General features: G+C 46.1%; 1 protein-coding gene across 2 annotated transcripts in view; it reads right to left on the reverse strand.

Annotated features, from left to right (window-relative positions):
* Positions 1–823: 823 nt before the first annotated feature.
* Positions 824–26,187, reverse strand: part of SUFU (SUFU negative regulator of hedgehog signaling) — a 55,173-nt gene continuing 29,809 nt past the window's right edge. Inside the window, exons 7-12 of one of the 2 annotated variants that reach the window (XM_044298934.1) lie at positions 25,010–25,163; positions 24,786–24,897; positions 11,965–12,099; positions 11,599–11,737; positions 6,695–6,763; positions 824–2,724 (exon numbers count right to left, since the gene is read on the reverse strand). In XM_044298934.1, the coding sequence (XP_044154869.1) occupies positions 2,635–2,724; positions 6,695–6,763; positions 11,599–11,737; positions 11,965–12,099; positions 24,786–24,897; positions 25,010–25,163 (699 nt within the window). In that variant the 3' untranslated portion in view covers positions 824–2,634. Of the gene's footprint in view, positions 2,725–6,694; positions 6,764–11,598; positions 11,738–11,964; positions 12,100–24,785; positions 24,898–25,009; positions 25,167–26,187 lie in introns of both variants that reach the window. The other variant, XM_044298933.1, reaches the window with a different exon arrangement.

Raw genomic sequence — 26,187 nt, forward strand, 5'->3', positions numbered from 1 at the left:
TGAAAACAGGTTGCTTTTGGTGGCAGAGGTTTTACAAGAGCATTAGAAAAAATTTTGGTTGAGGTTCATCTTCTTCTAGCACTTCATATATCAGCTGGTGACCGGCTCATGCAGCTTTATATCTACTGCCCTATTTTCCCAACATGGCCGGACCATTGTACAAAACAAGCACTTAGGTCTCTTTCACACAGGCATCATGGATTGGGGCTGGATAAGATGCAGGTGCATCGTGGGAAAATGTACAATTGTTTGGTACCCGAACTTCTACACAACACCGATCCCAAACCCGAACTTCTGTGATGATTTCATTATTTTCCCTTATAACATGGTTATAAGGGAAAATAATAGCATTCTGAATACAGAATGGGATTTAAAAAAAAAATATATATATTTTTTTATATTTTAACTCCCCTTAATCCACCTGTTTGCGCAGCCCGGCTTCTCTTCTTTCTTCTGGACATGGGTAAAGGACCTTTGATGACATCACTGTGCTCATCACATGGTCCATCACCATGGTGATAGACCATGTGATGAGCGCAGTGACGTCCCCACAGGTCCTTTTCCTCCTGCACAGCAATAAAGAAGACCTAAGAGAAGCCGGGCTGCACGAACAAGTGGATTAAGGAGAGTTATTTTTTTAACCCCTCCAGCCCTATTGTACTAAGCATTCTGTATTAAGAATGCTATTATTTTCCCTTATAACCATGTTATAAAGAGAAATAATGATTGGGTCCCCATCCCGCTCATCTCCTAGCAACCATGTGTGAAAATCGCACTGCATCCGCACTTGCTTGCGATTTTCAAGCAGCCCCATTAACTTCTATGGGGCCTGCATTGCATAAAAACCAAGAAAATAGAGCATGAATGGGTCCAGAATCAGTGCGGGTGCAATGTGTTCACCTCATGCATTGCAATCTCGCCCATGTGAAAGAGGCTTTACCTTTTCCATCACCCCCCTATCTCTTCATAGATTGTAAGCTCTTGCGAGCAGGGTCCGCATTCTTGTTGTAAATATTGACATGTACGTTGCCATGTAATTTATGACTATTTGTACATGAACCCCTGATTGTAAAGTGCTGCGGAATATGTTGGTGCTATAGAAATAGAGATTCTTCTTCTTCTCCGTTCACCTCTATAAAATCCGCAATCAAATCTGTTTCCAAGAAGTCCCCTGTCACCAAGCATTTTTCAAGTCAAAAACTGAAAAAGAAAAAAAACCTCTACCATTTTACATGGTGCACACAAGGTGGAGTTTTTACGTGGATTTAGCAGCTGAATACGCCCATTTTCTGCTGCTGAATCAGTGGCAAATTTTAGCCGTGTGAACATACCCTGAGAATCTTCAGCGAGGGCTCCTTAACTATTAACTCAGGACATTAAGAGTCACATCTAGTTCTTTGAACCAAATCAAAGTTAAACATTAACGTTTCATGGACTTGTTGCATCAGGAAACGGAATGGCGAAACATATATAGCCAGCGTATTTTGACACCCGCTGCGTCCGGATGGTCACTTTAGGGCGTTTTTGTCATGTTACGCCTGTCAAAATAGAACTCTGTACTTGAAACGTGTATCTTCTGTTAGATAGACCCTCCCGTACATGCAGCCACATACTCAAGGGGTGGTCATCCGGACAGGATGTGTATAGAAAATACAGAGGAGGAGCTGCATGTCGTGCAAATACATGGAGTCTGCATAGAGGCATACAAAGTAATCTACGTGCGTGCACTTATTGCCACGTGAGTCCTACCTAATATAATCAATTGGCATGAATATTAGAAAGGAATTAGGGATGAGCGAATCGATTGTAAGACTGATTTGTCTCAGCAGCAGGACTTACCTGTAGGGGGCTGTCCCTGCAGGTGAAGACGCCTCCACCTCCCGCAAGATTGACAGGGCTGGACACTTAGTCCACCCCTGACAATTTCCTGCCTGAGTCACTGCTCAGATTAGCAGAGCGTGGGCACAGACACTGCTCTGAGGCCAAAGTAGAGCCTCTGCCCTCACTCTGCTAATCTGAACACCGGCGCAGGCAGGAAATTGTCAGGTCCAGGGTAAATGTCCAGCTCTGTCAATCGTGTGGCAGGTGGGCACTTCACCTGTGGGTACTGCCCACCCCACAGGTAAAGAAGTACTGCCGATGAGACAAATCTGTTTGTTAAAATTGACTCGCTCCTCTCAAAGTAATGGAAGAACATAGCTATAGCAATTCTCCTTCCCTTTCCCCATGCATTGCTCATTATCAAAATGAACTAAACTCTTAGCCATTTAACACTGTGGCGGTGGACGATGAAGCGAAGGAACGTTGATGTAGTTGGCGGTCTAACTACCAGTGGGTTCCAGTGTCATAACTTCAATTCTCTGGAACATACAGCATCAGATGGCACCTACAGTCAGATATTGGCTGCCTACTTGGTGTGTAACGAGGTTCTGCTAATGCAAGGTGGGCTGCCCGTCAGAGGGACACACCAGCATGTCCTTTATTACGGGGTGTGGGGGGGGGGGATTGTCACACAAGCATCTTTCTGTGCCGCTCGTCTCTTTACGTCGCGGTTGTGCAGTAATTGCTTTCCTTTGGCTTACAGCAATCGCCTCTGCTGACCGTTGAAGAGTACTTTACATCCTTGTCTGCTCCTCAAGGCAGCGGATTATCAAACACTGTGTCGGGGAGAATGGAGATCTTTAGCTTCTTTTCCGGCCAGCTGTATTCCTTTGGCAATTTCATCTGGATGTAAGAAAATGCAAGGCGATCAATGGACAACCTACACAACACTTTTTGAAGTAAGATTTGGGGAAAATGAAAACTGGCTTAGTTGCCCATAGCAGTTTTTGGCGTGCAAAAGTTGCACAGCCCAATTTTGCAAGTTTTTAAAACACCCATGCACCTAACTTTAGGCGCATGCTGTGTTTTTACGCCACCCTCGACCCTGTAGAGTGGAACGTGACAGTGTCATCAGTTCTGGCAAATTTACAAAAATTCCAGCAATTTACCAATATCAAGTGTCCTATAACTGAGTTATCGAGTCCAAACACAAATTTCCAGCAAAAATAAATAACCCTTAAAATACAATATACTTTATTTTATCTTCTAAAAAGCAATATTCCAATATAACTAAAGTGACAGTCAAAACCCATCTAATGTATGCAGTGTACTTCAATAGATTCTAAATGATGATAGAGGTACAGATCTAGGTATAGGGTGGGGAATACCTAAAGTTACCCTATGATTAGACTCAGCCCAGAGGGTATGCTGACCCGTCCAGGGTCAGTAAGGGTGTATAGGGGTAAGAGGACCCATTAGGGCCATCTAGGGTGTTATAGCCCAGGCACGAGGACAGAGTCCCCACCATCAGGGGTCGTCTCTGGGCCCAGTCTAATCATAGGGTAACTTTAGGGAAAGTATTCCCCACCCTATACCTAGATCTGTACCTCTATCATCATTTAGCATCTATTGAAGTACACTGCATACATTAGATGGGATTTGACCGTCACTTTAGTTATATTGGGATATTGCTTTTTAGAAGATAAAATAAAGTAAATTCTATTTTAAGGGTTATATTTTTTTGCTGGAAATCTGGCAAATTTACTAACCTGTATGCCTGGAAACTGGCACAAATGACCAACTTGGTACATGAACTGGCAGAAGAGGCACCTCATTTACGATGAGGCTTGTGGCTCGTCATAAATTAAAAGGTTATGCCAGTTGTTTGACACCATCTTCTATACTAGGCATCCTCAAACTGCAGCCCTCCAGCTGTTGCAAAACTACAACTCCCAGCATGCCCAAACAGCCTACAGGTATCAGCCTATAGCAGGGCATTGTGGGAGTTGTAGTTTTACAACAGCTGGAGGGCCGCAGTTTGAGGATGCCTGTTCTATACACAGGGGTTAACGTCAAACAACCGCAATGGCCCCCTTGTATTTAGCCATCTCCAGAACTCCCATAGAAATGTATGGAGTGAGCATCCGCATGTGTGACCGGCTCCGTTCCGTTTAGGGAAGCAGCAGGGCCCCCGTTCTCTATTGCTGGGACCCCCTCCGATCTAATAGGTATACCCTATCCACAGGACAGGGGATAACTTAACAACTGGAATACCTTTTTAAGGGAATCCTCCAGCAGCGCAGGGGATCATAGACTAGTGTTCATGCCAACCCGAGCTAGAATTCCAGGCTGAAACAGGTTTACCTACGCTGACACGCTGAAGCACACCATCATGAATGGAGAGATCTGTGCTATTGCTGATATTCGGGGGACACAAATATAACGTGGCTCACCCGTGTCTGTTAGTGTGGTCAAGGTGCTCTGTTTTTAGGAGGTTTCACCTGATCATCCAATAAACAATATAATTGCGTGATATAAATAAAAATAAAAACAGGCACTCACCAACTGGCATGTCTATAGTAGAATATTTATATAGTAAAATGTACAATAAAATATCACATAAAAATTATAAAACATAAAATATAACATAATATATTTGCACTGAGCTTGGTATAGCTTATCTATGGTTGACAAAATGCTCTTGGGGTTCAGAAAATTGCTTGCATCAATGAATGAATGGTGATAATAGTTGGTGACAATTTGTGAATGAATATTAATAATAATGAATGTAAGAAAAAGAAAAAAGTAAAAAGTAGATAGATAAATAATTAAAGTGATTCTGTGTCCATATAGAATTGTTGTAGCAACTTGTTAATTTCCCTACATAGATTTAAGTCCAGTATTTGGTAACACTGCTGTAGCAGAGTGAAGATACAAATGTAGCAGCACACAGAGTCCGCACTCCAAGTACAAGGATATAGGTAATATTCGGGTTATTTGGATGGGGCGTCCACCTCGCTATAAAACCCTCTTACCTTGACTTTCAGAATGCTTGTCGCTGTGTATACAGTTAAGTCCTTTGTAGCGCTCGGTTATAGAACTTTTAAACTTCCCGCTTGTTGCTCTCCGGTCTCGGCGTTCCACGTGATGTTGGTGCGTGTCACCTTCCAGGAAGCAGCAGGGATCGCGTAATCTCGCGATAGTTCCAATCGGTTCCTCTTTTGCTGGTATCAAAAGGCTTATGTTAGCTGATAATATTGCCGATGATTTGTAGATCTCTTTTCCTCGGGTTCAGGTGGGTAGTATATCACTCGCAGGACCAGCCAGACCCCTCGAAACGCGTCTGGCTGGTCCTGCGAGTGATATACTACCCACCTGAACCCGAGGAAAAGAGATCTACAAATCATCGGCAATATTATCAGCTAACATAAGCCTTTTGATACCAGCAAAAGAGGAACCGATCGGAACGATCGCGAGATTACGCGATCCCTGCTGCTTCCTGGAAGGTGACACGCACCAACATCACGTGGAACGCCGAGACCGGAGAGCAACAAGCGGGAAGTTTAAAAGTTCTATAACCGAGCGCTACAAAGGACTTAACTGTATACACAGCGACAAGCATTCTGAAAGTCAAGGTAAGAGGGTTTTATAGCGAGGTGGACGCCCCATCCAAATAACCCGAATATTACCTATATCCTTGTACTTGGAGTGCGGACTCTGTGTGCTGCTACATTTGTATCTTCACTCTGCTACAGCAGTGTTACCAAATACTGGACTTAAATCTATGTAGGGAAATTAACAAGTTGCTACAACAATTCTATATGGACACAGAATCACTTTAATTATTTATCTATCTACTTTTTACTTTTTTCTTTTTCTTACATTCATTATTATTAATATTCATTCACAAATTGTCACCAACTATTATCACCATTCATTCATTGATGCAAGCAATTTTCTGAACCCCAAGAGCATTTTGTCAACCATAGATAAGCTATACCAAGCTCAGTGCAAATATATTATTATATTATGTTATATTTTATATGTTTTATAATTTTTATGTGATATTTTATTGTACATTTTACTATATAAATATTCTACTATAGACATTCCAGTTGGTGAGTGCCTGTTTTTATTTTTATTTATTGCTGATATTCATTTGGCTCACAGAGGACCACTTACACTGGGTGCAGTGGCATCCTATAAAGAAGCATTAAGGGTCAGTGTGTGTTTTGCAGATCCACAAAAAACGGCGATGTGCATTGTGTGGACCGGACATCGCTGGCACTTAATAGAAAATGCCTATTTCTTGTCCGCAATTGCCGCATAGAAATGAATGGGTCCGCAATTCCGTTCTGCAAAATGCGGAACAGAATTGCGGACGTGTGAATGGACCCTTAGCCCTATTTTCATCTCTGGACATGAGCAGACTACATGAGAAAGTCAATGTACAATGAAAAAGTTCTACAAGTCTGTAGTATACATTGTGTTTCAGCTGCTTGCTATCTGCATTACCTCTGTTAGCAGTCAGTGCATGAAAACCTATACTAACCCAAAAAGTCCCCCAAGAGATATTTACATAAACCTGTTCTGGTACACGCAAGGCTGAATTGGCTTATTCTGCAGATACGTTCAAGTGATTACATGAACAGCAGACTCCCAGACCTTGGCCTGTATTTTCCCTGTGTGCACTGTATTCTGATCTTCACTAGATTACAGGCCTGGAGTTAATAAATGAATCATTGTGAATGCAGGAAACGGCACACTCCAGCGAGTTCCCCTGTTTGATGTTGAAAATCTAGGGCTGCAGAACTAAGTCTGGCCCTTTCCAGGAACCCTTCACCCCCGCCTCTATGGGCTAAGGAGAACTTACTTCCTCTGGAGAGCTTAAATCTTCTAAGTCTTCCAGCATCCTTTCCACCAACTCCTCTGTCAACAAAATCTGAGGAGATAAAACGGAGCGAGCCTTATATTCTGTCTTCTACGTAATTGGTAAAACATTTGATCGCACTTTCAGAAGTAATGGAAGGCTTTACAGCAGGGTTTTCTTTGTACGGCTTCCTTCACACACAAATTGTGTCCAGCGTCTCGTGTCTAGAAACAGTTGGCTTTTTTTCCCCCAGACAGCATGCATTTTTTTAATGTCATTTTTTACTTTATTTTCCCCTAAACAAATGTATGGGTGATGTTTTTTGTCCAGGAGTTTTGCTCCTATAGAAGAGGAGATGGTAAAAACGAATGTATGTCCTGCATTTCATAATTCTCATAGACTTTTAGCTAATTTATGGAGCAGGCATTTTTGCAAATAAACAATGCAACAAAATCCGGAAGTGCAAAAAAAATAAATAAAAAGCTACTACATAAGTGCTGAAAACACCATAAAACATTACATGTGAATGCACCCTAAGGGCTCACGCACATGACAGTATGCATTTTTTTGGTCCGCAAAAAATATGGCCGATGTCAGGCTGCTGGCCCCTAATCCTTGTCCGTAATGTGGATAATAAAAGGACATGTTCTATCCTTTTGCGGAATGGACATACGGAAAAAGAATGCGCACGGAGTAATTAGTTTTTTTTGTGTGGACCCATTGAAATAAATGGTTCCACAAAAAAAAAGAAAAAACAAAAACACGGAACGGATGCAGAAAGAAAATATGTTAATGTGTATGAGCCCTAAGAGTAATTTTTTTTCTATGGCACTGCCATTACAGTCTCAGCGTTACTGACCCAATGGTTTTCCAATGAGGAAAAATGGTGTAACATTTCTACAAATTCGAACTTCTAATCAGAAAAACACTTTTTGGGAGCTTTCACATGTAGGCTTTTGTTGGCATTTTTCGATACTTTTAAGCCCTTTGTGCTTTTTTTTGCGCCAGCAGTAAACCCCAAATCCAGATGTTAGCTGAAGGTCTATGGGAAATATGAACCAGGACAAACAAGCGACTTGGCACTTTTTTTTTTCTTCAGATGTTTTGCCAACACCTTTATAGGGGAAAAATACCATGAAGAAAATGCTAGTAGGCAAACAATAGTGGAGGAAGAAGGAGAAGAAAAAAAAAAAAAAAAAAAAAAAAAAAAAGCCAGAGAAAAACTGGAGGTACTGAACAAAAATAACACTTGCGGCTATTCTAGCATTTTTGGCTTTTTATAAAAAAAAAATAATTTTTTTACTGGTAAAAAAAAAACCCCGGCAGAGGTGGGTTAGACCGCTCCCCCAGAACTTAAAAAAAAAATTAAAAAAAAGCAGGCCACAAAACACATACCAAAATATGATGGCCGTATGCTTTATAAAAATAAAATGCACTAGTTTTCAACAATATATTTTCTAAAAATGTGCCCTGTATGTGCGGGACATATGCCTTAGGGTACTTTCACACTAGCGGCAGGACGGATCCGACAGGCTGTTCACCCTGTCGGATCCGTCCTGCTGCTATTTCGCCGTGCCGCCCGACCGCCGCTCCGTCCCCCATTTACTATAATGGGGACGGGGGCGGAGCTCTGGTGCAGCATGGCATTGCGCGGCGAGAGGCCACCATACTAAAAAGTCAGACATGCAGTACTTTTAGTCCGACGGCCTCTCGCAGTGCTGCGACGGAGCTCTGCCCCTGTCCCAATTATAGTCAATGGGGACAGAGCGGCAGTCAGGCAAAATAGTGGCAGGACGGATCTGACAGGATGAACAGCCCGTCGGATCCATCCTGCCGCTAGTGTAAAAGTAGCCTTAACTAGCAATTTCTTCAAACCTAAAAAAATGCAATTTCAACTGCGGCACACAGGTAGCTGCACTGAGCGCACATGGATAAATATGGGAGACACTGGGTGACGTGTTTTAAGAAACATTATTTCTAACGTGCAGTCAGATCCCACTTACTGTGAGAAGATGTACAATACGATACAGGTGGATAGGGTTCGGAAAATCCCAGCCACATGTAGCAGAATTTTTAAATCCACACTATTCACCCTTTGCAATTCAATAGCATGAAATCTGCAAAATCAGCAATGGAATATGCACATAACGTGGGTTCTTCTGCAGATGTGCAGCATATTCCATGACATCTGTATCTGCCTTATGTTATAATTTTATAGTATTATTACATCAGGGTTCGCAGACCCTAAAACATTATCACTGAGAAATAAGATATACAGAATCCAAAACAGTCACTAAACAAGGTCACTTACAAAAGAGATCTACTGACCTCTAAAAAAATATCACATATTAATGGGGTACACGTCAGCACATTAATAGAGTCCAAAGTCAGCTTAACAGTTGTGCAAGTGCTCATCCAATTACCCACTAGGGGGCATCCTTTTCAGGAATCTCTCTGCCCATTTCTGATACCAATATCCTGTAGGAACAACCTACCCAGCCCCCCCAGATACCCGTCTGTCACAGAGAAAGGCTGCAGTATATGTGGTATTTCTGAGTCTGACATATATGTGGCAATAAAACGTCTCCATTTCTGAAAAAGCCCCTTTGTCTAGCTTTGGATCGCATTGTATCTGGGCGCTCAATATGCAACAATCTTTTTAGCTGTTCCACAATAGTGGATATTGTAGGCATCGCCGTTTGCAGCCACCTCTGCAATGTACATCTTTTGGTCATCATGCAGATCGAGTAGAACAGACGGGGCACAGACCTCCGCATCCCTCCCCCTCCTCAAAATGAAATAGAAAAAGTTGGGGAATTAATTCTACCCTCATGTCTCTAACCATCCTCGCCACCCCCTCCCAGAGCTGCTTGCTCTTCGGACATGTCCAGAGCCCATGATATAGGTCGGTGTAACTTCTGCCACATTTAGGGCAATTTGTTTTACGGTCAGGTCTACCTGGGTGCGGGGGTATATTAAAACCAAAGATGGCTCTGTGTATAATTCGCAATGGAGTATCCCACCAAGCTTCATTTAGGATAGGACTTCTTACCCGCATCCATCCTTTTTGCATTTTCTGATCTATATTACCATCTCCTATTTGTTCAGCCCAATTTTTGAATTCCGCCTGCCTTTCACTTTGGGTTCTTTCCTTTTGCATTCTATAATAGATAGAAGAGACTGACACCTTACCCTCTCCCAGTTCCAGAATTTTATCTAGGAGGTTTTGGTGCACTACTACTAGATTTGATGTTATAGCGGCTCTAACCTGGGCAGATTGAATATTCTGGAAGGGGAGTAAAGTAGATTTAGCCATCAGCTCCTCAGCACAGAGCCATCTGGGTTCCGAGTCATGAAGCAGATGTCCGACTATTGGTATGTCCCTGCACGAACTCCGGATTATTCCGCAGCGGAAGAGGTTTAGATATTCTATAAGATAACCAGTACTGTCTCCTCAATATTCTCCACGTTGCTACAGTATCTTTTATAAGAATAGACAGTTTGATCCACACAGGAATGCACTGCAGCCTAGCATACAAGAGCGCCACTAAGGCTACTTTCACACTTGCGGCAGAGTTGTCCGGCAAGCAGTTTCGTCACCGGAAAATGCCTGCCGGATCCGTCAAAACGTATGCCATTGATCCGGACTTAAGCTAAACGTCGTTTTGGCGCATTGCCGGATCCGACGTTTAGCTTTTTCTGAATGGTTACCATGGCTGCTGGGACGCTAAAGTCCTGGCAGCCATGGTAAAGTGTAGTGGGGAGCGAGGGAGCAGCATACTTACCATCCGTGCGGCTCCCGGGGCGCTCCAGAGTGACGTCAGGGCGCCCCACGCGCATGGATGACGTGATCGCATGGCACGTCATCCATGCGCATGGGGCGCTCTGATGTCATTCTGGAGCGCCCCGGGAGCCGCACGGACTGTAAGTATGCCGCTCCCCCGCTCCTACTATGGCAACCAGGACTTTAATAGCGTCCTGGCTGCCATAGTAACACTGAAAGCATTTTGAAGACGGATCCGTCTTGAAATGCTTTCAGTACACTTGCGTTTTTCCGGATCCGGCGTGTAATTCCGGCAAGTGGAGTACACGCCGGATCCGGACAACGCAAGTGTGAAAGAGGCCTAAGACTGATCAGGATCCTGATCCATCTTACAAATGCATTGAACAGCACGAATACATTCCTATGGAAAAGAAAATGCCGGATCAGACATTCAGGAAAGTGTTCAGTTTTTTGGGCTGGAGATAAAACCGTAGCAGGCTGCAGTTTTATCTCTGTCCTGATCAGTCAAAAAGACTGAACTGAAGACATCCTGAACGGATTACTCTCCATTCAGAATGCATGGGGATAAAACTGATCAGTTCTTTTCCGGTATTGAGCCCCTAGGACGGAACTTAATGCCGGAAAAGAAAAACGCTAGTGTGAAAGTAGCCTAAAGACCAAGTAGCACAGAAACCTCTTTCCAAGGACAAAGCAGAGTAATGACTGGTCCCATTAATCCAATATATCTAGACATGCACGCCAAGTTGTACTCCCTAGCCTTATGTTATATTACATAGTGCAACTTATATATGTACACAGGGCAAACAGAAAAGGCACAAAACAGGGAGGGGGGGGGGATTTTTTTTTATAATTTGCCTTTTCATATTTAGTTTTTTTTTTGGGTTCTTCGCTCCAATTCTCATACCATCAATAGGTCATGATTTGAGGGTTTCCATACAGGAAACAAGTGCAGTGATGACCGTAATAATCATTTGTGTAGTACTAAAAAATAAATAAAAATAAAAATAAAACTAATCCGCACATGAAATGTGCTCTGGCAACAACCCTAATAGCATTATTGCTCTATGTAAATACATAGAGGCCCCGCCATCAACCCTCCTCTAATGCAGAGAAGACTTCTTACCTGTAACCAAGGACCATGCGCTGCATAAGGATGCTCCTCTGTAGCAAAGGCTCCTTCTACGCCTGTAGACACAAAAGTGATGGCTGTGTCTCCAGTAATACTTTTATATGTAAAGTGTCGTCCGTGTAACAGTCTACCCCTAGATTAAGGAGAAGTAGTGTTAAAATGAGAATCGAAGGGCAAAAACCATTGTCTGTGCTGAAACACGTTTATTTTCACAGAACGATTTCATGGAACTTTGGTCTCTTTAGTCCTAACAAACAATGTTTATGCCTGAATTTAGTGACTCAGTCGCTTCCACATCTGACTGCACAGGGGCAAAATGAGTTACCAACCAATACATTGGAGAATTAAATGAAACATCACCTTAAACAAAGTGGAATAAGAGCGCCAGACTCCTGATTAAATTTGAGATGGACGCTTTCCAGTTGTCGTGTGCGTATCAATTCGTGGGGGATTATGGCTGAAGAACTTTCACTTTCCAGGCTATCTTTTCGACTCCTTAAAAAAACAAAATATCTAATGAATAATCAATACACAGATAAAACATTACCGTTAGGCCTCATGCACATATTTTGTTTCACTGTCAGTTCTGTTTTTTTTTTGTTTTTTTTGCATAGGATGTGGACCTATTCATTTCAATGAGTTCGAACAAAATGCAGACAGCCCCACCAAAAATATAGAGCATGTCCTATTCGTGTCCATTTTGTGGACAAGGATCGGCAATTACAACATTTAAAAAAATAAATAAAATGGGTCCGCAAAAAACACCAACAGATGCAACACAGATGTCACCGCATTTTTTGCAGACCGCAAAATACATGCGGTCATGTGCAGGAGCCCTTAAAGGAGGTCTCAATAGCAAAGATGCCTTTACAGGGAGTCTGTTACCAGGAAATCCACTACCCCCAACCACAATGCTTTGCAGGGCTAACTCAGATGAATGTAACGATACCTTTCACTTAATGAATCATTGCTTCATTCTGAACAGAGGTTTTACTCCATATGCAAATGAGCAGTTAAAAGGGAGTCAGTCACCGCCATATGGCCATATACAGTGCTTGTCCTATAGCACACCTATACATGAATGTAATAGTACCTTTGTCTTTTTCTTTACACTTGCAGAAGCTGGAAAAACGAAGTTTAATTCATATGCAGATGACCACTTGCAAGTGCCCAGGGGCGGCGCTCACTGTGTTGGAGCCCCAGCCTCTGCCCGCCCTCCTATTCCCTTGTGTCATCTTTCGGTCCAGGCCGAGATCCCGCGCCGGCCTCGCCGGGTTGGAGCATGCACACTGTGTAGCCTCCATGACCGCACCGCTTATAGTCCCACCCAAATAAAAAGCGGTGCAGTCATGGAGGCTTTGTGAAAAGGGAATTACTAGACAAATTAATAGACAAATTCAGTTTTTCCCCTCGCCTCCATGACGGCACCTTACTTTGAGAACTAACAAATAACTTAGGTTCTTCAAGCGGTTGTCCCTCCCTTTCTCCCGTATGAGAGGTCCCTCCTAGCATCAATATCCACCCTGTAGTGTTTGACAAAAGTATGGGGATTGGACCAGGTTGCAGCTTTACATATTTGATCTAACGAGGTGGATGCCTTTTCCGCCCAGGATGTCGATACCGCCCTGGTAGAATGGGCTTTCAGATTAGAGGGAGGTTCCTTCCCCATTACTCTGTAGGCTTTACAAATGGCCGACTTTAGCCAACGCGCTATGCTCGCTTAAGAAACCTTTAAACCTTTTCTACCCCCTAGAAACTGAATGAAGAGTTATTGGATCCTCTCCAGGACTTAGTATCCGATAAATATTTCAAAACACATCTTTTGACGTCCAAACTGTGGAAAGCCTTTTCCGCTTCCAACTTGGGGTTTTCACAAAATGAGGGAAGGATAACTTCCTCCATCCTGTGAAAATCGGAGACTACCTTGAGTAAGAAAGTTATCAAACCTCAAGATAATTCTGTCATCTCTAACAGTTAAGAAGGGTTCTCTAAAAGAAAAAGCTTGTATTTTGTGCTATACCCACGGCCCTGTCTCCCCCCCCCCCCCAATGATATCGAGCGAGAAAATTGGATTTTTTGTACTCACCGTAAAATCCTTTTCTCGTAGTAGGCATTGGGGGACACAGCACCATGGGTATATGTCCAACTACCACTAGGAGGCACTAGACACAAAAAGTGTTGGCTCCTCCCAGGTGGGCTATACCCTCTCCACAGGCACGAGGCTATTCAGTTTGTACCAAAAGCAGTAGGAGAGAGAAGAAAAGCAAGGAACCAACAACTCCCGTACCGGGAAAGATCAAGAGACCAGCCCGGAGAAGCGGAAGAAAAAACATAGGGAGGGATCTGTGTCCCCCAATGCCTACTACGAGAAAAGGATTTTACGGTGAGTACAAAAAATCCAATTTTCTCGTGCATGGCATTGGGGGACACAGCACCATGGGACGTCCCAAAGCAGTCCCTGAGGGAGGGAAAAGAAGAGACGCGCCACCGGTTGGGCATACAGGTGCAGGAGAACCATGTGACCCAACGGGAAAAAACACGAGATGGGCAAGAGGTTCCATAACAAGGAAGAAACCTCAGAAGAAGCAGGGAAGACTGCCAGCACCCCAGGACAAATGACTGGAAGAAAATCCCAAATGCAAGAAGGTGGCAAAAGGAAACAGAGCGCAGCCAAGGGCTGGAGAAAAAAGTAGGACAGCACCGCGTGGTGAAACTACCCAACGCTCTACATTGTTCCAGACCCAAAAAAACCTGTGGCCATCCCCTGAAAGGCCAGGGGAGAAAAGAAACAGGGAAGCACTGAAAACCAAACGAGTGGGGGAGCCATAGCAAGGCTCACATGTGAAGGGAGGGGACTCCCCTCACCGCAAGGCCAGGAAAGAAGCTAAGCGCCCCATGTAAAGGTGAAAACCCAAGGCTGCTAGAGGAAACCGCCAACCCTGGAGAAGGAGGGGGTTGTAGGTAAAAAACCAGGAAAAGAACGATAGCTCCTGCGTCCCCAAAAACAGGAGACGAGGCGCAAGCCTCCGAAAACAAGATATCACCGTGAAGCGTAAGACCAGAGGAAACACTGGGCATGTGAAGTAGCATGGAAAAAAGAAGCCAGATACAGGCCAGGCAACCTCGGCAGGACACACTGGACTGAGAGACATGGGAGTAGAAGGAGAGCACTCCAAAAAACCTAAAGAGGAAAGGTCCTACAACAGGAGGAGGTCCCTCCCGAAGGAGACCATACGGTGGAACTGCAAACCGCAGCACTAAACCACTCAATACCAGGTACTTGACGTGGGAGGCTGGAAAAAGAGACACAAATCCCAAGAGGACCTCAAATGAACAGGGACAGGGACTCCAGAAAGGAGTACCCAGTATGGGCTCACAAGGAACCAGAAGCTGAACCACCAGAAGACAACGCAAGCCAGAATATCCAGGAAAGGCGAAAAGAAACCACCATAGGGGAAGGGGCATAGGCCATGGACAACTAGCCGTACCAAGAATATTGACCAGCAAACCTTAAACATTGTCCCAGAGAGGGCAAGTACAGCAGCTCGGGATGTACCACAAAACGACAGACATCCATATGCATAAGGAATGCAGAAGTCGCCATGAAAAAACCGGGGTAGCCTACATAGAAATGTAGAAACCAGCTGCGACCGGCATACAGAAAACTTCCAGGGGGGAGAAAGCACCAGACAGGTGCAGACGACGGCAAGGTCCAAGAGGACTGCCCCTCCGCCATGTAGCACAACTAAGCAGAAAATACAAGGGAATACCGAAAACACCTGGACCCAAAAGGAACTACGGGGCCCTGTCCGATACCAGAGCAAGCAGCTGAAAATTCAGACAGGTGTGTGTGGCGCTCAGAGGTCCTGTCCTTGACCCATCAGGGAGGACGTCCAGCAATGATAAAAGCCGTGGACCCAGAAGGATTCCGTGTGGCGGACATCCAGCGATGACAGAAAACCTCAGCCGCGGCCGATGCCACCAGCTACGTGTCCAAACAAGGTAGAAGATCCAGTGGAGATCCTTGTACTTCACCAGGAATGGGCCGCTCAGCAATTAGGAAACAACGCGAGTACTCCCCTATAACATGGGGTAACGCGGAGCACAGCATACCGTAGTACCGTAAAGAGAAGGCAAGAGCAACTACAGCACGAAGGCCAACAACCACCTGGCCACGGAGTAGGGAGCGTGGTTGAATGAGGACCACCCGCCGGATCAGACAGATCAGTCATATACTGGAGCTACCAGAAGTAGCAGTAGACCGACAAGGTGGGGGTTGGGCTGGCCCACACCTGCCAGACATGGAAACCATGCACACGCTGAACGAAGGGGGCCTGGTGCAGACAGTGCCTTGAGAGGTAGAAGGAGACCAATGAGCGCGACAGTAAAGGAGTGGCAGATGTATGGAAGAACCAAATGGATGGAACCAACATCCGCAGCACAGATTAGAACCCGTGGGCAGAAAACACCCAGTGATACAGAAACTGTCTGAGCTACAGACCGCACCACAGGGCCCAGCGCTTGGGGTACTACAAACACACGCCTAAAATATGGGGAAAGTGGCTGCATGTTGCCAACTAAGGAGAGTGGAAACATAGCCACAGCATCTGGGAATGAGACAGCATACGGAGGGTACAGGTACACAACCTGTAAAGTAGAAATATGGCTGTGTTAGAGGAACTACATTTAAGATCGAAGCAATGTGGCCGCATGGTGCACCCTAGACCCAGAGAGGTGCAACAGCAACCGCGTTAACAATGGAACCCAGTAGGGCCGCACGGTACCACAAAGAACAAGACAGGTGCACACCACAATCAGGTAGGTGCAATGGCAACAGAAACAGGGCCGCATAGCACACCCTAGAAGCCAGACAGGTTGAACGGCTGCAGCATCGGAGACGGTTCAGGGACTCTACCCATGAAGGGAGTAAGATGGCCGTTTGGTGCACACTATGATGAGGTAAGTGCAATGGCCACGGCAATAGGAGGAGGCCTCAATATCTCGTCCTGTAAGGAGAGAAAATGCCACATGGAACACCATAAAGCCGGACAGGAGGAACGGCTACCGCATCCGGAGATGGCTCAGGTACTCCACCTGTTAAGGGATCAAGGCGGCAGGGAACAGACAGGTAACTGAACCGGACAGGGGCAATTCTACGGCAATTGAAAGTGGCCTCTATATTCCGCCCGTAGGGAGAAATGTTGCCGCATGGAACACAACAGAGCCCGCCAGAGGTATCGGCTACAGCACCGGTGATGGCGTAGGTACTCTACCTGTGAAGGAAGCAAATTGGCTGGGAACAGACAGGCGCAATTGCAGCGGCAATTAAAGGCAGCCTGTATATCTCGCCAGGAAGGGAGAAATAGTGTCGCATGGAACACCATAGCGCCAAGCCAGGGGAATCGGCTACAGCATCAGGAGATGGTGTAGGTACTCCACCTATGACAGGAGCAAAGTGGCTGGGAACAGACAGGTGCAATTGCAACGGCAATTGAAGCGACCTGTATATCTCACCCGGAAGGGAGAAATAGTGCTGTATGGAACACCATAGAGCCAGCCAGGAGTAATGGCTCCTGTAGGTACACTACCTAAGAAAAGGGGCAAGGCGGCTGTACAATTGCTCTGAACTCACCAACCTACAGGAGGCGATAGCCGAGCTAACCGCTTGCCCAGAACAGGAACTCCCTGTAATGAGGTAGAGTGGCGAACACCAACACCAGGATGGGAACCCCACGGAAACACTCTCAAATGTGTAGAGGATAGCCCCTGGTATAGGGGAACCAGGAAGGCTTGTCAGGGACAGCCTATGGCAGTGGTGCAGGAACCCCCCTGTTAAGGAGAAGGCGTACGTATCAGACACCGGGTAGGTGACTCAGTATGCTAAACACGGGGACGGCTGCCTTACCTGTGCGGTTGAATACCTGTGCGGTCAGGGGAGCACCATCCGAAAATCCACTAGAGGGGATACCAACCCTGTTTAGGTAGGAGAGGTTCCTCCGTGCACGTAGTCTTGACCTCCCAGAGGGCTTCTATATGGAGGAAGACCGCCTGATGCTCTGTTCCGAGGGAATCGGTGCAGAGGTGTCCCCAGAGGCAACGGATGGGGTGACAGGAAGGATTCGTCACCAGCCTCAGGCCTGTCCTGGGGGGGATCCGAGGATGCCGAGGAGGGGTGGGACCCCGTTGAGACCACCCGAGGGTGTACTGTGAGCTACCCCTCGCCGAACCCGGGTGCAGGTACCCCTAACTGAGCATGCCCCATCTGCAGGGAGGACCCTGGGAGGGCAGAGGTGGCCGCAATTTGGGTTGGTAGCGTTCCAGCGACACTGCCAGGGAGAGTCGGCCAAGGTTCCCATGGCATTGACACGGAGGGACCCATTCATAGGGAACCTACACAAAAAGATTGTTCAGGGAAAACAATGGGATCTGGGAAGAGGTACTGCACACCAGCAGGGACAGGATGACCACATGGCAGCCATTGTAGACAGCGGACGCACGTGAAAACACGTGGCGACCGAGGAGCTGTTGGGAGAAGAGATGCTCAAAAAGCAGCCAGCAGAGGCTGTCTATCCTGACCCGGACGCAGTGTTCCCCCAAAGAGGTGCAGCAGCAGCTGTTCCCCAAAAAAGAGGTGGTCAGTAGGGCTGCAGGGGACATGAAGCAATCGAGGGGTTAACCACCCCCTCCAACAGAAAAAACATGTTAGCCCAGGAAAGGGTGAGGAGATAGCTCCTCCCGAGGGCCGGGCGGGGCTCAGAAAAGCCCGGGAAGCAAGGGGGAGGGGCCGGGAAGATTGCGGCCTAGCAGGCCCAAAAGCCGGGGCCTCGATTTATGAGGTGGCCGGGAACGGAGCAAGGGGGGCGGGGCGAACCGCGGCCGACAGAGGGCCCACCGAACCATAAAAATAGGTGAGTAGGGTAGGGGGGGAGAAGCGACACCTGGGGATAGGCAGATCAGGGCAAACAGAGCACCTGGGAGCCGGGGACAGGCCATAGAAGATGAGGCCTAGTCCCGGCAGAAGCCGGGGACTAAAGTAGCGGGGAAGCCAGGGAGAGACTGTGGCCAGGGAGGAGAGAAAAGACCAACCGAGGGGGAAAAGAAGGGAGGAAAAAAAAAAAAAAAAAAAAAATGAATATAACCCCCCCAGGAGGGGGAGGGGGTTGGCTAGGAGGAACGAAGAGGCTCCCCAGGACCCCCAGCTAAGGTGGATCCCATCCCCCTGGCCACAGAAGGGAACCTAACCCTGGGGCAGGGACACAGGGACAGGGGAGTATACTCACCATCCGATATACTCACCATCCGATGTCTTCGGGCGCAGCACGGTCACCCCTTCGGCAGACTCAACACGGGAACCGTGGGAATGCCGGCAAGCCACTGCGGATGCAGTCCGTGGGGACTGGGTGACCGGCGATGGTACCGAAGTACGCGCCCGCAGGGGGGGCAACTAAAGTGGAACACGATGGAGCCCCAGCCTGCAGCAGGTATAACGGTGGAAAAAAACCGACCTGCGGAAGAGAGAAAAAAAGAATAAAAATAAACAGCAGAACCTGCAAAAAAGCAGGACAGGTCTGCCTCCTACGGACACTAGACTAAAACTGAATAGCCTCGTGCCTGTGGAGAGGGTATAGCCCACCTGGGAGGAGCCAACACTTTTTGTGTCTAGTGCCTCCTAGTGGTAGTTGGACATATACCCATGGTGCTGTGTCCCCCAATGCCATGCACGAGAAAGCTTGTATTTGTACGGTAATTGCAACAAGAAATACCATCTTGAGTGTTAAGTATTTAATGTTCGCTACCTCCAAAAGGTTCAAATGGGGGATTAGTAAGCCCTGAAAAAAACAAGTTCAAGTCCCAAGGAGCAACTAGTGGTCTTATTCTAGGTCTAAGGCCTCTTTCACACTTGGGTTGTCCGGATCCGTCGTGTACTCCAGTTGCCGGAATTACACGCCGGATCCGGAAAAACGCAAGTGAACTGAAAGCATTTGAAGACGGATCCGTCTTCAAAATGCGTTCAGTGTTACTATGGCAGCCAGGACGCTATTAAAGTCCTGGTAGCCATAGTAGTAGTGGGGAGCAGTATACTTACAGTCCATGCGGCTCCCGGGGCGCTCCAGAATGACATCAGAGCGCCCCATGCGCATGGATGACGTGTCCATGCGATCATGTCATCCATGCTCGTGGGGCGCCCTGACATCACTCTGGAGCGCCCCGGGAGCTGCACGGACGGTAAGTAAACTGCTCCCCCGCTCCCCACTACACTTTACCATGGCTGCCAGGACTTTAGCGTCCTGGCAGCCATGGTAACCATTCAGAAAAAGCTAAACGTTGGATCCGGCAATGCGCCGAAATGACGTTTAGCTTAAGGACGGATCCGGATTAATGCCTTTCAATGGGCATTAATTCCGGATCCGGCCTTGCGGCAAGTGTTCAGGATTTTTGGCCGAAGCAAAAAGCGCAGCATGCTGCGGTATTTTCTCCGGCCAAAAAAAATTCCGGTCCTGAACTGAAGACATCCTGAACGGATTTCTCTCCATTCAGAATGCATGGGGATAATCCTGATCAGGATTCTTCCGGCATAAAGCCCCGACAACGGAACTCTATGCCGGAAGAAAAGAACGTAAGTGTGAAAGAGCCCCAAGTCTTTCTGCACCTTTCATGAATCATATGATCCACGGGTTAGAGGCCAACCTTTCATCCAAAGAATCGCTCAAGGCCGAAATCTGCACTCTGAGGGTGGTGGGTTTTAACCCTTTGCTAAATCCTTCTTGTTATGAAAAAAAAAAAAAAAATTGAGGGAATGTTGCCCACTTTAAATTCATTTTTTCCAGATTTTCTGGTAGATCCTACTAGTCCCTTTTCTTGCTGGATAACATGGTGTTGACTACAGAGTCAGAAAGGCCCTTAGATTTTAAAATGAACCTCTCAGAATCCAGGCTGACGGGTGTAACCTTTCTGCTTTGGGATGGAAAACCGGGCCTTGCGTTAGAAGGTCCTGGGACAACAGTAGAACCCAGGTTTTTTCCATTTTTGACAGAAGCAGATGCCAAGACCTCCCTGGCCAGTTTGGTACCATCACAATTACATTTGCTCTCTCTCTCCTTTTTCTTAGGACTCTCGGAATTAGAGGCAGTGGTGGGAAGAAATAAGCTAAATGAAAATTCTACCAAGAGCGTCTGTTCCTGCACTCTTTTTGTCCCTTGGATGCAGGGAGAAGTAAATTAGCAACTTCCAATTGTTTTTGTTTGCAAGTAAATCTATTTGTTGAGGACCCCATCTCTGGACGAGAGATCTCCTTTTTTAGACTCCACTCTCCTGGATCCAATTTTTTGCAACTTAAAATACTAGGGCAGAATTTCTGTGTCCCTTTAAGAAAAACCGCTGACAGAGAGATAACATTCTTTTCTGGCCAGAAGAAAATCCTGGTGGTTAGGGAGTGTAAGATTTGGGTTTTTGTTCCCCCTGATGGTTTATGTATGCCACAACTGTTTTGTTGTCTGATCTGACCTGTAGGTTGGAACCCCTCAACTCCACCGAGAAATACGACAGAGCTTTCCAAACTGCTCGTAGCTCCCGGTAATTTGACGACCGTCTCCTCTGGGTCTGAGACCATCCACCTTGGGCTGACATACTCCGTAGATGAGCCCCCCAACCCAAGAGACTGGTGTCGGTAGTGAGAATTAACGGATTCTTTACAACCCAAGAAACTCCTGTCTGTAAATTGGTGTCTTATTTCCCACTATTTTGGGGATAAGATATCCTCTGGGATTAGAATTAGCTTGTCCAGGGGTGTGGGGGAAAAAAAAAAAAACACACACACACACACACACACACACACACACACACTACTTGTCGAAGGACTAAAGCAGGGTCTCGATCTACTTGTCCCTCATGACAATCTACTTGTCCTGATACAAAATATTATTTTAAAATCAAAACCATATTTCAATGCACCGCAACGCTTCCTTATGCAGGGAGGTGGGTGGCTTGCGTTCCAGTCTTTGTGGTGTGAAGTGACTAAGTATAGTCATCGTTCACGCCAGATGATTCTGTCCAGAATGCACTACATCGCGGCCGGCTCTCTATGTTGTGGGGCAGGAGGGGGCGTGACGATCTATTGAAGTGAATGGCACCGTAGCCACAGCCGCAGGCGATCGGATGCACGGGGTCGCAAGGCACAATGATGCCTGAGGTCTGGTCAAAATGCTGCTTGAAGCATTTTTTTGGACTGGACTTCAGGCAGTGTAATGCTGGGGCTCCGATTGGTTACCATGGCAGCCAGGACGCTACTGAAGTCCTGTCTGCCATGGCCAGTTACACTGCAGCATTATACTTACATGCGCTGTGGCCGCCCGGCGCGTCTTCTTGAAACTCACAGGTCTGTGTGGCGCATTGCTCATTGTATCCAGAGCAGATCCCAAACTTCTTTAATTTTTATTGTAGCTCTGACAGCTTTTAACAATTCTTTAATATCTTCGGAGGAAAATAAATACGGTACTTTTTAAAACCGCCATCACTATCAGAATCAGAGTCACTAGTTTTTTCCCCCCCCTGGTCTGAAAAATCTTCAGATGAGGATGAAAAAGGAGGGTGATCCCTTCCTGGATCCATACTAAGAAGTAGATGGGTGACTGGAAGCTGGTGAAAAATCTGCCAAAGCGGAAATTATCTCCTGCCTTATTTTGTCTCTTAAAGAAGGTACTTCCTCTCTATGTCATCAGTACATTTTTTACATTTTTTTTTATTTTTTTTTGAGTATTCACCTTGAAGCCTAGCGCCGCGCGCGCGCGCGCACACACACACACACACACACACACACACCTAAGAGACTTAGATTTTTGCGCTGTTTTGGCTTTTACAGACACATCCTTGTCACTTATCATACAAAAAGGTAAGAGAGAAAAGGCGACATCCACCTTGACCAGCACGCGCCAGAACTTAAAGCCCATCACCGGAAGTAACAAAACCTCCGACATCATCCGGCCGGCGTTCACCCTGGACAGCCCGATCAGGACCCCAGATGACGTCACCCGCCGGAGCAGAGATTCTCGGGCAGCCAATAGAATCTGGAGTGTCCGGTTGCCGCAGCCCGCCCCCTCTACTGGCGCACATGTGGGGAAAATACCCACAGCGGCAGGCACACAGAGACTGAGCTTACTTGCCCAAGGTAAGTCCCCAAGCAACCGCAAATGCGGCTGCAGCTCCGGCTTCATCCCCTCTTCTTTATGGTTCCCGAACTGAGGCACAGGGACTCCTCCTGCTCCTCCGCCTGGCAGGGACAGGAAGACACTGAGGATGGCAAGGTTGAAGCTTCCGGTCCCTGCCTGGTAGGAGGAGGATAATCTCAAAGTAAGGTGCAGTCATGGAGGTGAAGGGAAAAAAAGGTAGTATTACATTCATGTATAGGTATGCGATAGGACAATGGAAGCACTGTATATGGCCATATGGAGGTGACGGACTCCTTTTAATTGCAAGGAGGGCAGACCCAAGCCACTGTGTGCACCCTTGCTCCTCCTGCTTCCTCTGCCAGACCATCCCTAAAACAATGGATTGTTAAGTGAAAGGCATCATTACATTCAGTTGAGCTAGCGCTACAAGGCATTGTGTCAGTTTAAAGGGGTGTCTCAGTTTAGCAAATAGTGTTTATCATGTAGAGAAAGTTAATACAAGGCACTTATTAATCTATTGTGATTGTCCATATTGCCTCTTTTCCATCACATTATACACAGCACGTATCTACGGTTATTACCACCCTGTAATCCAGCAGCGGTGGACGAGCTTGCAGACTATAGGAAAAGGCACCGTCCTATTTGGTGTCCAGGACCGTGGAAGCGCACAAAGACACGAATGCGCAGCAGCTCCTGTCCCGTCACCTCATATCTGTGCTGCAGCCATGGTCCTAACCAATGGATATGAGCAGTGTATAATAGAAAAATGAATCCAGCCAGCAAAGGGGACAATTACAATACATTAGTAAGTGCCTTGTATTAACTTTCTCTACATGATAAATGGAACTTACTGAAGTGAGACAACCCTTTAATGGTCTGTGCTCACTTTCATCACCATTCTTGGTTACAAAAAGGTCGCTGCTAGGCAGCAGTACACCCAAAATCAAGGAAGCCGCCAGCCGCTGCCCAGCTCACCTATTACATTAGCTGTAAACCACTACACATTGCTGTATTTTACAAATGTCACAACTGTCCAGACACCGGCTGTAATGCAGCATGGATCTTGAGCTGCTCTGTACATGACATTTTAGCAGAGCATCACATGAAAATTTAACATAAATCATCTTTTAAATTTGGACGGCCACATTTCCTGCACCAAACGCAGAAGTAGTGAGCCGAACTCGCTGCATCACAGTGATCCATGATGCTGTGCATTCCAGGCAAATCACCAAGTCAAGTGATGCTCTCAGTACAGTACAGTAGACCCGCAGTTGGGCTGCAACTCACAGCATCATAGATCACTTTGATTTTGTGAGTTTGGCCAACTTGAGCTGCAGTCTGTCTAGGAAATGCAGATATTACAGGGCAAAATGAACACAGTCTAAGGGCTCATGCACGGGACCGCACCATGTTTTGCAGTCTGCAAATTGCGGATCCGCAAGACACTGATGCCACAATTTATGAAACTGAACAGGCGGCCATAATAGAAATGCCTATTCTTGTCCACAAAAACAAACAAGAATAGGACACCTTTTATTAATGTTTTTTGTGGGGCCATGGAATGGAGTGCTGTCTGAATCTTTTGCGGCCCCAATGAAGTGAATGGGTCTGCAACAAAGCCGCAGAAAATGCGTCTCGGATGCAGACCCATACAACGTTAGTGTGCATGAGCCCCGACAGTGAATAAGGTGAGGTCATTGGCATCTTTAGAATCATCTGCTCGTCAAGTATAATGTCTGGTGGTGGGTGACTGGCATCAAATATAATGAACCTTCTCTTCAAATATATATCTATGCAGAGGATTTGGAGCTTTGTTTCTGAAAAGCAGAACTCCCACTGCTGTAAAGATATATTAAGGAGAGAATCATTACTAAATTTTGGACTTTGCAAGATTAAGAAAATTTAAACAAAATGTTGTTGAAGCTAAGTGATGGATGGTGACACCCGAAAAATAGGATTTGTCACTCTTGGACCAGTCAGCACAATGGCAGATTAATGTACTTGGTGTCCACTTACGGTGCCCGGTCGTGGTTCATGCCATTGTGTCTCTGTGAGCTTATTGGAGGTAGGATAGATTTACTGTTAATTTCTAGGCCTCTTCGTAACGCCTCACGGATCTGTTCCGTATCTGAAATGAACACAAGAAGAGACTTACAGACCAGCAGCAAATGTTATCCTACAATAGTTAGAATTACTTCTAAAATATGTCCTAATTAAGTTTACCACATTTCCATACAAACCTTTGCCAGATAACTTCCGTGGTTGGGTTCCTATACAAATACTTCTGCTGTCGTCCTCATCTTCTGGCGGGCGACTTAAATCGTCCCATGCACATTTGGCACTGACACCACTGAGGTTAGAGCCTTCAGTCTCAATTCCTTTATCAACTCTCTCCTGCTTAAAAATGAATGTGAGGGGGAAAAAAAACACCTTTATAAGAACATGCAGTAAAGCAAGCACCGCTATAAGAGGTCCTGAGACCGGTCCACCAGAGGCTTTTCTTATAATGTCCCTGTAATTTCAGTAACCTATGGATAGGTCATAGGGACTTATCAAAAGTTTAGATCGGTGGCGGTCTGAGCGCTTAACCTTCACCAATCTCTAGAATGAGGGGAGAGAAACGCTCACTTAGGCCTCGTTCACATCTATGGCAGCAGATTCGGCATGCTGTTGCAGGCATTGCCGGATTTTATTATTCACCACTGGATCTCCATTGACTGTAATGAAGTCCAGTGGTGATCAGGCCGCTGTATGGCACAACTTCCAGGTTTTGGTCTGACAAAAAACCATTGCATGCAATGGTTTTTGGTCCGGCCGACATTTGTGCCGTATCAGCTTGCCATAGATGCGAACTTCGCATTAGGGGTGCGTTCCCTCTCCTTGCTGCAGGACAGAAAGTAAGACGGATTCAACTGAAAGTCTATGGGCCCCGTCTTGCTCAGCAAGGAGATAAAGTGCGCCAAGACAAAGCTTCTCTCACTTTGTTCTAGAGATCCACCCCCACCAAAAGATTACTGAAAGTACTGGGACACTTTAAAAGTGCATTGTAACAAAGACATTATAATAGGCCAACATTAAGTAGTATGGATTTATTGTAAATGCCTGTCAAGACAGCAGAAGACTTAACCTTGTCATTGTCCCCCTATGCGGACCCAGCAAACACCGAAATCTCTCCAGCAGGGACTGAGATGGGCACAGACTGCACGACACAGGGTCTCCTAACAGCACATCGGCATCTCCAGTGAACAGCAGTTATAAGTAATTAGGCCTGCATTTTTTTCTAGCATTCACATATATACTTTTTTTAACTAATCTTTTTATTGTAATTTTCAGTTACAGTATTCACATATTTTTTAGATAACACACAGGCACGATAATTCTGCCCCTTTAATGCCCAAAGTCTTTCTGGTTAGTCACA

Source organism: Bufo gargarizans, chromosome 6 (assembly GCF_014858855.1).
Source record: "Bufo gargarizans isolate SCDJY-AF-19 chromosome 6, ASM1485885v1, whole genome shotgun sequence".
In the NCBI taxonomy this organism is placed as follows: domain Eukaryota; kingdom Metazoa; phylum Chordata; class Amphibia; order Anura; family Bufonidae; genus Bufo; species Bufo gargarizans.